This window comes from Ictalurus furcatus, chromosome 26, assembly GCF_023375685.1.
Source record: "Ictalurus furcatus strain D&B chromosome 26, Billie_1.0, whole genome shotgun sequence".
Taxonomy (NCBI): Eukaryota; Metazoa; Chordata; class Actinopteri; order Siluriformes; family Ictaluridae; genus Ictalurus; species Ictalurus furcatus.
In genome coordinates, this window is record NC_071280.1 from 11,670,123 (window position 1) to 11,683,768 (window position 13,646).

A 13,646-nucleotide genomic window follows, 5' to 3' on the forward strand; every position below is an offset into this window, starting at 1 on the left:
CACATTTTTATAAAATGTGGTTTTACGGTGTGAAAGCACATAGCACTAATGGCTTCATGGTTTGTTACACCATGGCCTGAGCACCATATGGCTGAAGGTGCTTTAATGAGTATTGATTGATGATTGTAAGCTATGGAGGGGGTGGAAGACATCGTCAATACATTTCCACCATTTTAGCCACCATTCTCCTCTCGAATCAAGATTCAGCTCAATTACAAAACTACTAGACTCCACCAGTTCAGCATGGAGTAAATGCCTGTGTGTATGCACACACCACCTTGACTTTCCGGAATCAAACATCATAACATCTAAAGACCTGCTGTGGTGGGGACCAGAGAGCAGAAAGTTCACAGCTGAAAGGAGAAAAGGTCAAGCAGGTGGAGAGCTTTAGATCGATTCCCACCTCTTTTATAATCATCAGCAGGCAGCCTTGCTCAACATTATCCAAATGTGGGATCAACTTTATGATTGCATTGCAGTTTAACCTAAGTATTGACACACTTGTCGATTATACACAAGGCAAGAAATATGACCTGGATACAGAACTTTTTAGATGGGATAAGATTATAAGGGATAAGAGCTCTGGAGGAGGGATAAGGATCCAGACATTTGTCAGTTATGTAATGTTGCTGGATAGTGTCTGTAATGATTATGTCTGATTATTTTGAGCACTTGTTGTAGGGAGTGTGTCAGCAAATGATAAGCTTGATCATTAATATGCTACATGGTTATAAGGTGTATAAGCTATACCTATGCTAGGATAACAATAACGTGTGTTGTTTGTTGTTGTTTGAAACACAGATAATACCTGACTGTTTTTAAGCTTAATAAAAGCATAAACACTCTTTTCCCCCTCTCCTTGCAACAGAATCTCTAGCTTTTCCTCTTGTAAAGCCTTTTAAGGTATTACATGAAAAAAAAAAAAACAGAAAAAATAATTTAATTTGCGGTTAATATAATGAATCAATAATGTTAATGCCACTTTTTACTATACATATACTGTTTTACTGATGTATTTCATTGGTAGTAATATTGAGATCAAAATCCATTTCACGGATTTGGCCTCCACTTCATTAGGAAGACTTGCCTTTTTGAATAGAAGCCATTTTCCCCTTCAAGTCATAAATACTAACATTCATAAGAAAATCAGCATGCTCAGTCTCAGCTAAGCTGAATAGGGTTTGTTGTAGTCGGTGCAGAGTTGCTAAGGAACATGAGCTCCCACTTAACCTCTATTTTCTCCCTGACAGCTGCAGCTCTCATGCTTGCTATGCATTCATTTCATCCTGTTCTGACCGCAGCGATCGTCCTCAAAAAAGACACGCATATCCACACCCAAACACTCCTTTTTGCTCACATACTTCATGCACCGTGTCAGACAGCCATACACACACTCTTTTATGTGGGCTCAAATAGTCGAATGAGCACCCACTTATCGCACATGTACAGCACAACAGACATGAACACGCAGACAAATGGATGTGTCTGTAATGTTTTAACAGAACACCTATGCTGCATGTTGCCAGTCAGAGACAAAAGAGGATCCATGTTTATTGACCCGACAATCTGTTGTCTGGGGACAGTGTCACCTTATCACTGTTGACCAGGAAGTACTACCACAGCAACCGAACATTTAACAGTTCAGAGTTCATAATAGGAGAGCCTGCAGAAACCCACTGGAGCACAGTGATAATGTCAACATGACACTGCGATAAATTGAAAGGAAAGAACAATGATGGGGGCTCTGGATTATACGAGAACAGGATGTGAGAAACAAAAAAAGCAATACATTGTAGGGTCCACTGGTGCGTTTTGTTCTTTCACTTCAAAGGCTGATGAAAATGAATAGCTTTGTCTTATAGACAAGCACATCTCAAATTGAGGCATGTTCACAAAAATGAATGTTGAAAGGGTTTTTTCGGAATATGAAGAGCTTTTTTGTGGCGGCTGTATTGAAATTTTATGAGTTTAGTAAACCTGGCATGACGAATGTCTTCCATCTAGAGACACTATGATAGATTACAGATTAGAATACAAGAATACAGACAGATTAGAATTCAAATATAAGCCCTTTTTTTCTTTATCTTATTGCCTTTCTCTTGTTCTTATTTGTGCCCTGCTTTTTATACAGTGCTGCCAAAGCAATTTGTCACATTGATGCTTTCTATGTTAAAAGAACTTATGCTATGTACTGTATATATGCTCGGGGGGAAAAAATCACCCTGGTGCCCTGCAGAATATATCTAATGTGTCTTTATTTATACAGTAAAGTGAATGTAGTGAATCGTTCAAGCTCATTTGAAGGGACTTTTATATTATTTGTATATCAGGTAACAAAAATGCACATTTTTTTCTGAAAGTGTATGCAAAATCTGATCTCTAAATGCCGCACAAACTCAATCTCTCATCTTTCACTTTTTCTTTCTTTCTCTGTCAGATTCTCTGGGTGGCCCATTCCCTCCATCCACTCACCGATGCCACCAGAAGCCGAAGCGCTGCTTGCCCTTACAGCCATGCATGGGTATTCCCGTCAGCCCGCTGCTCTTCCACCCCAGTGCCAAGGGCTCACAGATCGTCATGGACGGGGCCCAGAGGACGGTCAAAAGACAGGCCAGCTTTTGCAACGCTATCACCTTCAGCAACAGACCCATCGCCCTGTACGAACAGGTCCGCCTCAAGGTAAGACCTCAGGAGTTAGAAGTAGTTATGGGCTCAATTAAGCCCTAAGTACTCGTTATCACACCAACAAATGAGACAAAGTGTGCCAACACTATTAAACTTGGTGAGAATAGAGATACAATAGATGATGTCAAATGATGTTACACCAAAAACACCAGTTTGCCTTACAACAAACACTCATGAGTTGATAGTCTCAGTCGAGCTCTGAGGTGACAGTGGAACATATTCTGTTGTAATGGGCGTACAGTGGACTACATAGGATCTACAATACCATGGTGTTCTACCTTATGTCTAGCTGTATGTTGTAGGCAAAAATTACTTTTAGTTAATGATTTCTATGTTGGCCTGAGTAAATCAGTCACCTTTTTTGAATATCAGCAAGAAGAAACAATATTGTAGATAAATAAAAACAAATCCAAAACAATAAAATGATGACCATGCCTTAACCCTCTGTGGTTCATGTGATATGAGCATATAGTGTAGCACAGAGCTGTTCTACAGTTCAGGTCATAAGTTTACATACGCCTTGCAGAATCTGCAAATTGTTAATGTTTTTTTTTTTTTAAAGAGAGATCATAAAAATTTTATTTTGTGTTTTATTTACCGCTGCAATGAAAAAGCTGTTTCACATAGCAGATGTTTACATATTGTCCACAACACACAATAATTTCCCACAAATGAACCAGTTCAAATGTTTGCATACAATTGCTTCTTAATGCTTTGTGTTGTTTTTTGATCCTTTTTTTTTATTATTAACATTTTGCAGATTATGCAACGCATATGTAAACTTATGACCTCAACTGTACATCTGTGAAGGTCAAGGTACATATAATTTCTTGCTCACCATGGTTTGGATAAGTAACTAACATGGTGACAACAGTAAAAAAAAATATTATTTTATGGCTATAAATTAAACAGTTCAAAGTATTTGCTTTGCTTCATAGTGGTGCTACATCTTACCACTTTTGACTAGTGCCACAGAGTCTGAACAGATGAGACACATAATTATCTGTCTATTCACCTTTAAACATCCTGTTTTCATTGTTAACTTAAAAAAACAAATGTCTTTTTGTTAGATTGCTAATGAGATGGGAGTCAGTAAATAAAATGACAAATCTATAAAAGGCCATTTTTGCTCAAACAGAGATTGTTTCTGCTACAGTACTCGATTCAGTAATTTTGAGAAAATTTTAGAAAATAAACAGAAATGATTAATAAGAGGAAGCTATTGGGGGGAAATTGACAGATTTAATAGTGGTTTTAGTTTTATAGAACTTGAAAGTAATTTAAGATGGTGCCGTCCAGTTATTATCTGCCTGTGGATGATTTATATGAACAGAAAACATTTTTCACCACTATTAATTCGTTCTGATTTCACAGTTCTGATATCACTCTCTCGCGAGCGTTGTCTTTTCACAATCACTGTCTCGCCTACATAGACGTGGGACCTCACAGCGAATCATCTTCATCAGCACACAGTATATACATACAGTAATGTGGTCTCACACACACATTCACACTCAGAGGCTTTAATGAGCTTTGCAGGTAAATCCCATCACATTTTTTTAGTTTTGCTTTACTCTCCTGTCATGCCTAGTTTCCATGTCAAGTGCCAGCAAGTTGAGAGAAAGGGAGAGAGAGAGAAAGAGAGAGAGAGAGAGAGAGAGAGGTAAACAATGGATCCTGTGCCAAAACCGTTAGTCTGACACTTAATCCGGCTCAACCGGTTAATGCTTGAACACAGACATGAACCCCACCACCACCCCACTCACACACAACTAATTCTCTACCATAGTAAAACACACACACACACACACACACACACACAGAGAGAAACAGACACACTGCTACAGTTTAAAATGCAGAGATTCTTCAAAAGCCCAGGTCACTGTGGTGTAAGTCACCATGTTCTTGACATGTTTGTAGTATTTATCCCCTCAGCAGAGGCAGCGGTTACTGTAAGTCAAATAAAACAGACCCCTTCTACTCCAAACACATCATACTTCTCCCTTACACAAGGCCCCCAAACTCCCTTTTAGAATTCCCTTTAAAGGAATGCTTTATCCAAAAACACTAATGTAGCTTGTGTCGAACTGCAGTCAGTGATTGACAGACTGGCACGTATATCCATAACGCTGAGTGATCCCTTACTCTTTTGAGTCATTATGAGCATGTTAGCAATTTGCATCAGTGCAAAATGAAAGGATACTTTATTTTTAAGGATACTTACTTTATGGCCAGGTACATTAAAATATTTACTTACAGTGATAAGCAACTGACATGATTGAATGGTGAGCTTTTTATGATTAACTGTTAGTGGTAAATTTATGGCTATAAATAAGTTAATTCAAAGTGGATATGTTTTTCATATTACAACTTTTGATTAGTGACATGGACTCTCACCCGTTCCAGCAGTTATTTTTTTACCGTACAAGATATTGTCCCAATGCACACCTCTACAGTATACTAATGAGGACCAATGAACTCAAAGCAGAGAGTAAACACTGAGTTTTCTGTCCAAAAGTCTTTCGAAAATTGTTTTTGTCATTTTTGTTTTTTTAAAAAACTGTTGTGTCATTGAGCTAAATGAAATATTAATTTAAATGAAGAATATATTGCCATTTCTGACCTCTGTGTAGTTAGTCTCTAGTCCGATGAACTGCCTTCAGCTAAATAATTTACATAAAAGCATGTAAGCCGCAACAGAGGATCTGGTACAGAAGACAAGATGGGTCATGTTTATGCAACTGAAGTCGCTGAACTATAGACAGATTTATTGGCTCTGCTACAGTACATTTTCAAGTACTTGGTTCGGTCCACTGAAAGATTTCGCATGCCTGCTTTATGTAATAATTTCAAATCTCAAACATAAAATCATGTAGCAATGCTAAAGTAATATGATACTATAAAATTTCCTATATGACACTACAGTATAGATCAGTTCCACTAGTTGATTGTCCAAACAGTTACGAAAGACTTACAAATTCACATAAGATACAGTAAATATCATAAGTTAAGTAATAGAACATTGGAGGTACACAGCTTTTGCCTTCAGACCATGAAAGAGCACTGGCTTCAACCAATAGCGTTTTGTTCACTACCCAATTAAAATGTATTATTTAGACTTGGTGCTTCCTGCCATATGAAATTTCGCCTCTTGAATTTCTCTAACTGTGTCCCTCCACAAAAAAAAAACCCTAACTATGGACATTTTAATGCTGTACAGATCACGAAGAAGCAGTGTTGTTGGAGTGGTGCTCTGCGTCTGGGCTTCACCTCCAAAGACCCATCACGCATCAACCCGGACAGCCTGCCCAAGTACGCGTGCCCAGACCTTGTGTCTCAGAATGGTTTCTGGGCCAAGGCTCTGCCCGAGGAGCTAGCCAATGAGGGCAACCTCGTTGCCTTCTGGGTGGACAAGAAGGGCCGCGTCTTCTACCGCGTCAATGGCTCCAGTCCCATGCTATTCTTTAGCGGAGTGCGCACCACCGAACCGCTCTGGGCACTCATCGATGTCTATGGTCTGACTCGAGGAGTCCAGCTACTCGGTGAGTCACACACTGAACTGTAGGTGTTCAGTACAGACATGCCTCATGCCTAGACACAGTCTTTTGCATATCATGCTGTTTCTTCTCACCCACATAAAAAGGAAATACAGAGCTAGAACACTGGGTCAGTCAGCAAGCGTAGGACATGACAGTGGAACTGGTGAGTTTTATCAACCTCTGGGATTTAGGAGACCAGTTCCACTGGAGTTTGAACTCACAACCATCGTCCAAGGCACAGATCCTCACACATCAAGTGAGACATGTAGTATTATGCTTTAAATAATAGTACAGTATATGAAGTAATAATTAGTGGCATACTGTTTTGAAATACTAATTAATAAGGTAATATGTTGACTAATGTGTGTTAATCTTAAGTGAAAAAGAGCTTTTAAGAAAAGAACCAGTGAGTGAATATAATTTGATTTTAGCGATGCTCTAACTCTTCTAGTTCTTCATACTCAGCTGTATACAGTTCATTTATCTCAAAACAGGTTGGAATCGAAAACACAGGCCACTACGATTACAAGCAATTAATCCATAGTGTAATTATAACAATCCTCTTCTCAGTCATAGCTAGTATTGGCTAATTTATTAGTCTAGATTACAATCTAGATTAGATTTGTTGTTATCAGCAATAAATATTACTGAAAGTTTAACTCTGGCATTTGTCTTCTCTGGGACTTTGGCTTGAGGCAGAAAATGAAAAGGAAGAGGAGCTGCTTGTGTGACTTGACTGTATGCAGCTACATACATAGATCACGTACTAGTGAATGTCCCAAAAAACAAGTTGTTCTTTTTAGTTGTATTGCAACACTGGAATATTGGCAATGAATTATTTTTTATTCAACATGTCATAAATCACCTTATGTTCACTCACTAACAAGACAAATTGTTTTGACCAGAACTTTGTTCTCAGTGTTTGTTTTTCTCGTTTGCCCTCCAACTTACCACCTGATTGTTCAGGGAGAAAAATTGTGCTTGACAGGATTCTGTACTTTTGTGAAAATTTGAACATTCCACTTTGAAACGTACATTCTGGCCAAAAAAAGAAAACACACATGGCAGTGTCTTTTTTCTTTTCTTTTTTGTTTTTTTTTTTTTTGACTGGGAAAAAACCAACAATTGTGCAAGCAGTGTTAAGGAACACAATTGCTTGTATGGATGTCCCTTCATTGAACACGCTATTAGCTACATAGTTTACTGGACTAAGTTTCTAAAGCTAATGTAAATTCTAAAACTTACAGACTCCTGAGTCACACCATTAAGTGTAATGTCACTACTCTGACACTTACAGACACCCTCACAGTTGAATATTAGATTTCTAGAACCTACACGTGTCAGCTAATAAATATTTTTGAAAACTGCCAATAAATATTTATGACTAGAGGGAAGAGAAAATGTACAGTTAGTAGGAAAGGAGGAGAACTTTATTACTAACATTGCAGTGTGTCTCAATCAGCTCCCTAGGTTGTGAATCAGTACTGGTACTGGTAAGGATCCTGGCACTGGTAAGGATCCTGGCTCACTACATAGTGGGACACTGATAACTCAATTTTCAGTGACATAACTACGTACTCACGTTGTAAAGCATCACAAAAAACGTCAAACTTAAAAATATTTTAGTTTTATATGTCACACACATTTCTGCCATGGCACTTCAAGCAGGATCGTAGAGTAGCTGGTGGATTTTTTTTAAATCAATAAACACTTAAAAGTTATTAGACTCAAACAAACTGTATATAGAACATCAAATAAATCACTAATGTAAGTAATGATTTGAGAGCTACAACAACGATAACAAGCCACTTACATTTGTAGACGGAAGTTGGCTGAGAATTTGTCCCCCATTTTTTCGAGCTGAGAGGCTTCAGAAAACACGTCATTTCCAGTAAGGGAACATAGTGAGCATCGATGTTCCCTGGTTATTGCAGTGAATTGTGGGATTTTTTTTTAGGGACCAAACATTCCAATGCGTTGTAAGGATTTTGCAGTTGAGACAGCCCTTAAAATGGCTGAGAGACCAGACTCTTTGATCAGTGCCCTGACTACTGAACTAGGGTGCTGGTTGAGACATACCCAAAGACACAACTTTCTAAGTAAAACTCATGTGAGATTTCGGAATGACATAAAAATGCCTGAAGATCAAAAGGTATATGCTAACAATGCCTGTTTTGTTGTACTTAGTACTATTCTCTGGTTTTCAGGATCAGGTCCCAGTGTTAAGAGCGACTGAGTTGGGTGTGTAATAACACTCACTCTGGCACACACAGAGAAACTTAGCAGGGCATACCATAGGCAAGGCTTTGATGTAGTGGTGTGTGTCAAATCCTACACACACACTCACGCATCAAACCTCCTTAATGCTGTCATCCCTGAGGTACAATTATAGAAGCGGGTCACATGTTCTAGAGATAGTGCCATCTATCCTATTGTGGATTGTGCTAATCGACCACGACTTCTCTGTCTGCTATCTACTGAATGTGTGGGATGTTTTGTTGTTGTTGTGTGAATGTGTATATCTTTATCCAGTCCGCTCTCGTCCATCTCCCAAGATTTGGCCCTGATTTAAGGCCCATATTTCTCAACAGGGTGTGTATGCATGCCCTTCTGTGTGTCAAAGCATTACACGTCTGAGGCATCAAACTCTGCCCTAAGAGTCCTTTATGCCAGAGATGAAAGCGCAAAATGGATATATCTCACACAGAGTTATCAATAGAAGGAAACTCCTCCAGGCTTTTAGTATTTCCAGTGGCAGATTCAAGTGCACAGATGTAGCCATATATATACGTCTAGGCTTGAGTTGTTTTGGAGATGCTTTTGTTTCCAGCAGGAAGCAGCTTATTTGATATTTAATGCTACTGCATTTTAGTGCTAAAAAAATATAATAATACTTCAGGAAAGCCTGAATTATCCCAGGGTTTTCCCAGGCCACCAGACATATCACTTTATAGTTATGTTTCAAAAAGGTTGGTAGTGCTTTGTTGTCTGTTTCTAAGTGTATCGATTTTTAGCCTTGCTGATGCAAAGGTGGTAAATCTGCGATGCCTACAACCTGCATGTTGCAATATACTGATGTCTGTCATTCTTTATGTCTTGTTTTCCACTTTTGCTTCTGAACTCAGGAACTCTTATCAAAAGAATCAATATTTTTATGCTGCAGGCCTGTTCATGGCAAAATCCCAACCCCATCCCCCCCCCCATGCACACACCAGTGGATTTGAGACACACTCAAAAACACTCCTACGCACACAGACATAAATACAAGCTTTCCTCAGGAGAGGATGTGTATTCATCTGAATAAGCTGTGTGTGTATGTGTGTGTGTGTGTGTGTGTGTGTGTGTGTGTGCATGGTTTTATTTCACTGCAGTAAATGGGCCCTTAATATAAAGCTTACGATTCAGAACTGGTTTAGCTTGCTCTAATGGTTGACACATTGATTTTTCAGTTTATTCAGAAAGTTTGTTCAGTCTGCGCTAACAGGTGCAGCTAAATACACTCACGCCATTTCTTTATTCTCTTCTCTTCTCTTCTCAGCTTTGACTAAGGCGTCTGTGGAAAGAATTATAGCTGTAAATTTATCTTGACGTAGTAGTATGACTGGCTCATTCATTATTGCATTTAAAGCTCAGGAAAACAGACATAATTAACTCTATAATTGGCAAACCCTTGTTGAATTTTCCGCCAGATAATGGGCTATGTTTATGTATGTTTTATTAGTGAGATACAATTCCTAACGAACTCCAATTCAATTCCAGATTGTAACATGCGGAAAAGTGCAATCTGATTTACATTCTCCGCACCTTTGTTGGCATAATGCACTACAAGACTGAAAACAGTGGCAGAGAAGCACTACCTGGAAAAGTGCTATTGCTAACACATTCATAGGCACAGTTATTCTCCTCACCCTCACTTCAGCCCTCCACCATTTATAGCCGTAATACCCAGTCATAAACAAATTCTACACTCTTCTCAAAGCCCAGAGGCTTAGCCAAGCGTTACTGTGATGATCCTAGGGCCACACTGTGCTAGCATTTGGGTTGGTGTCGTGCTGTTAGTGCCCTCTTGAACTAGGCTGCCACAGAATTGCATTGTGTGTGTATGAATATAAGAAGAGCAAAATGAAGTTGTGGACCAGTAGAGAGGCAGGAATGTTGTTTAATAAATACCCAAGCTGAGGCTATCAGCTGACCTGTCAGTCAGAAGTACACACACACACACACACACACACACACACACACACACACACACACACACTGGGCTGTTTCAGCCGGTGCTGAATGGCTTCAGATGTGAAAACTTCAGTGTGGAGTTGTAGTTGGATGCAGGCCTAGAAACATGTTGAAGATACGTATTACACAATGGATTCACCAAGGTTGAATTAACTCTTTCAATGTTGAGTTAACACTCAATATTTTGGGAATGCATTATACTCAGCATTTTTATTATTGTGGCATTATTAAGCTTTTAATTCCTTAAAGTCCCAGTCTATTGTTCATCTTGAAAAATGTGATCTGTCTGACTTTGACTGTGGTATGGTTGTTGGTGTCAGACAGGCTGGTTTGAGTATTTCAGGAACTGCTGATCTCCTGGGCTTGTCATCCAGAAAATTCTCTAGACTTTATTCAGAATGGAAACAGAAAACATTCATTAAGAAGCAGTTCTGCATGTAGATATTGTTGATAAAAGAAGAATATACAGACTGGTTCAAGCTCACAGAAAGGCTAAAGTAAATCAAATAAATTGGTGACATAAATCAAATCTCTTTACAACCGAGGTACGGAGAAAATCATGTCAGAATCCACAACATGATGAACCTTGAGGCTACAACAGCAGAAGTGCACATCAGGTTTTTCTCCTGTCAGCCAAGAACAGGAATCTGAGGCTTCAGGTTTGGCTTCCCAGTATTTGGCTGAGGTTTTAACCCATTACACCCTAAAATATGATTTTTGCTAATCCAATTCTGGTCTTTTAACTGTCCCTCATACTTGTTTATGTATTATGGGTGATAGGGCATTTTCTTCTTACGTTCCCAAACTACGTAACTCACTATCTGATCTCCGAGAAACCCAGTCTTTTAGTATATTCAAGCTTTTACTTGATGAATTAGTTTTTTTATTTTAATTATTTAATAATAATAATAATAATAATAATAATTATTATTATTATTATTATTATTATTATTGTTGTTGTTGTTGTTGTTTTTGTTATTATTATTATTGTTAAATTATTGTATTTTATTATTAATTGTTTTTGATGCATACTTATTTACTTTGTTTTATTCTATGTACTTCTGTTTTTATTTTATTTTATCTAATGACTTTTTAAAGGTGCTATATAAAATAAAGTTTTATTACTATTATTTATTACAGTGGGCACAGATACACAGAAACTGGACAGTAGAATATTGTAAAAATGTTGTCTGGCCTTTTTCTTATTTTCAACTGTCCAGTTTTGGTGAGCTTGTGTATATAATGTAATATATGCTATATCTGGAAGAACATTGTCCAGCCCTCCAGTACAGTTCCAGAGACTTGTACAATCTGTGCCAAGGTGGATTGAAGCTGTTCTGGCAGTTCATGGCGGCATGACTCTTTACTAAGACTTTTTTTTTGTTCCTTTACTTTGTCACAGTATATGTACAGTATGTATACAGACCATGAAGGCCATAGCATATGTCTTGCACCATTTTCCTCATGCCCTGTGGATTGGGGCATGTCATCCTGGAAGAGACCACTCCAAACAGGATAGAATTGTTTCATCATAGGACGAAGGTGATCAGTCAGGGTAACTTTTTTTGTTGATTTGCGGTGACTTTTCTCTGAGGGACAAGTGTACCCAAACCATGCCAGCAAAAATTCATGGCTTAGAAGGGTACATCTTAAAAGGTAGAAAAATGCATCCTGATTTGAAAAAAATGTCATTTTTCAATACAATGTCAAGTAATGTTTCCCCATATGTTTGTAATTCGTTTAATTTGCAGACCGGTGGTTTACTAAAATAGGTCTAGCTGATTTATTTGAGGCTTCATGAGACTTACATAGACCACCATAGTACCGTGTATCTATACAATGATTGCTGCTTCAAGATTCCTCCAGATCATGCTGCATGCACTGCCATAATTATTCATTTTGATCATCCATATTGTTGGTAAAATATTGTTTTCTGTGAAGGTGTAGACAAGAGTGCTACAGTCAAGGCCCATTAGTTAAAAATGTTGAACTTGGCAGTCTGAAGTACAATCAGAAAAAGTGATCGATAAACTCTGTACTTCACTTTGATGGAACACTTTTCCCCTGAAAACTAACTCCATGGTAATTGTATTTGGCTATCATTTAAAGTAAAAAAAAAAATAATAATAACTTTTTTTTATGTAGTTTTATTCTTAGATGTTCCGTTTTAGTCATAGCTTCAAATATAACTTTAGTTTGTTTAAGACCAAACTGTGTTTAATAGATGCATATATGATACTATTAAATGCAGTCTGACATTCTGTTCTTATTGTAACAGCTTTGGCAGCTTCAATTCCTACCTCCTTTTTTCTCTCGTAGTTCAGCATACTGTGTATTTTATTGGACAAAATGATTCGTGATTGCTGTATGCATTCTCCAGTGGTGTAATGTCTGATGGTTATGTGAGGGACTGTAAGTCAAGAAAATTTAATGTTTTGGCCCAAAAGAACAAGTGTTGAAAGCATGATGGATGACAGAGAGCATGTATTATACCTTTTAGAGGAACATGCAGCACCTTAGTTAGCTTACAATAAGAAACAAATCCATCTAATCAAACATGTTTACCTTGGCCTTATTATTTCCTTTTTCCAGTTACCGTAACACTGTTCCAAACATGTTTTTTGACATGCTTAAAGGCCATGCTGGAAGCTAGCACAGTGGCTAAATTTTTAACTTTATTGTATCCCAGCAAAGGATGTGATAATTCATAGAAAACCAAATCAAGACCACACTTAAAATTAGATTTCACACTCAGTGATTGGTAAATTTTTTTTTTTTTTTTTTTTTTTTTTACATTTTACAAGGAGCCTTTAGCTCCTGTAGCTGTTACAGATCTATGATCTGAGATCACTCATGAAAGTGTCGATGTTTCACACCTATGATTTTGCATCCTATACGTTTGCTGTTTAAAATGTACAGCAAGCTCCTTATACAAAAAAAAATCACCATGAGCCAGACTCTGAGGTTGCCTTTTGTGCTTCGTGCTCAAGCTAAACACAAACTGCATAAGATAAGGAATTCTGACGACGTGGTTGGACTTGCCTTACAAGTCATTGGACCTCAATGTAATAGAAAACTGGGATTATTTGGAAGAGCAAGAAAAACACAGAAATAAGCACTCACGAATGCTTACTGAATAATGCATCTAAACAGTGTGGAAGATTGGGCTAAATTTGACAGCTGTCTTAA

At 38.0% G+C, this 13,646-nt stretch overlaps 1 protein-coding gene across 1 annotated transcript in view; it reads left to right on the plus strand.

Moving 5' to 3' along the window:
- neurl1aa (neuralized E3 ubiquitin protein ligase 1Aa) overlaps positions 1-13,646 on the plus strand; it is a 57,828-nt gene that overhangs the window by 12,902 nt on the left and 31,280 nt on the right. The window contains exons 2-3 of the mRNA XM_053615285.1: positions 2,438-2,679; positions 5,906-6,227. Of these exons, the coding sequence (XP_053471260.1) occupies positions 2,438-2,679; positions 5,906-6,227 (564 nt within the window). The remainder of the gene's footprint in view (positions 1-2,437; positions 2,680-5,905; positions 6,228-13,646) is intronic.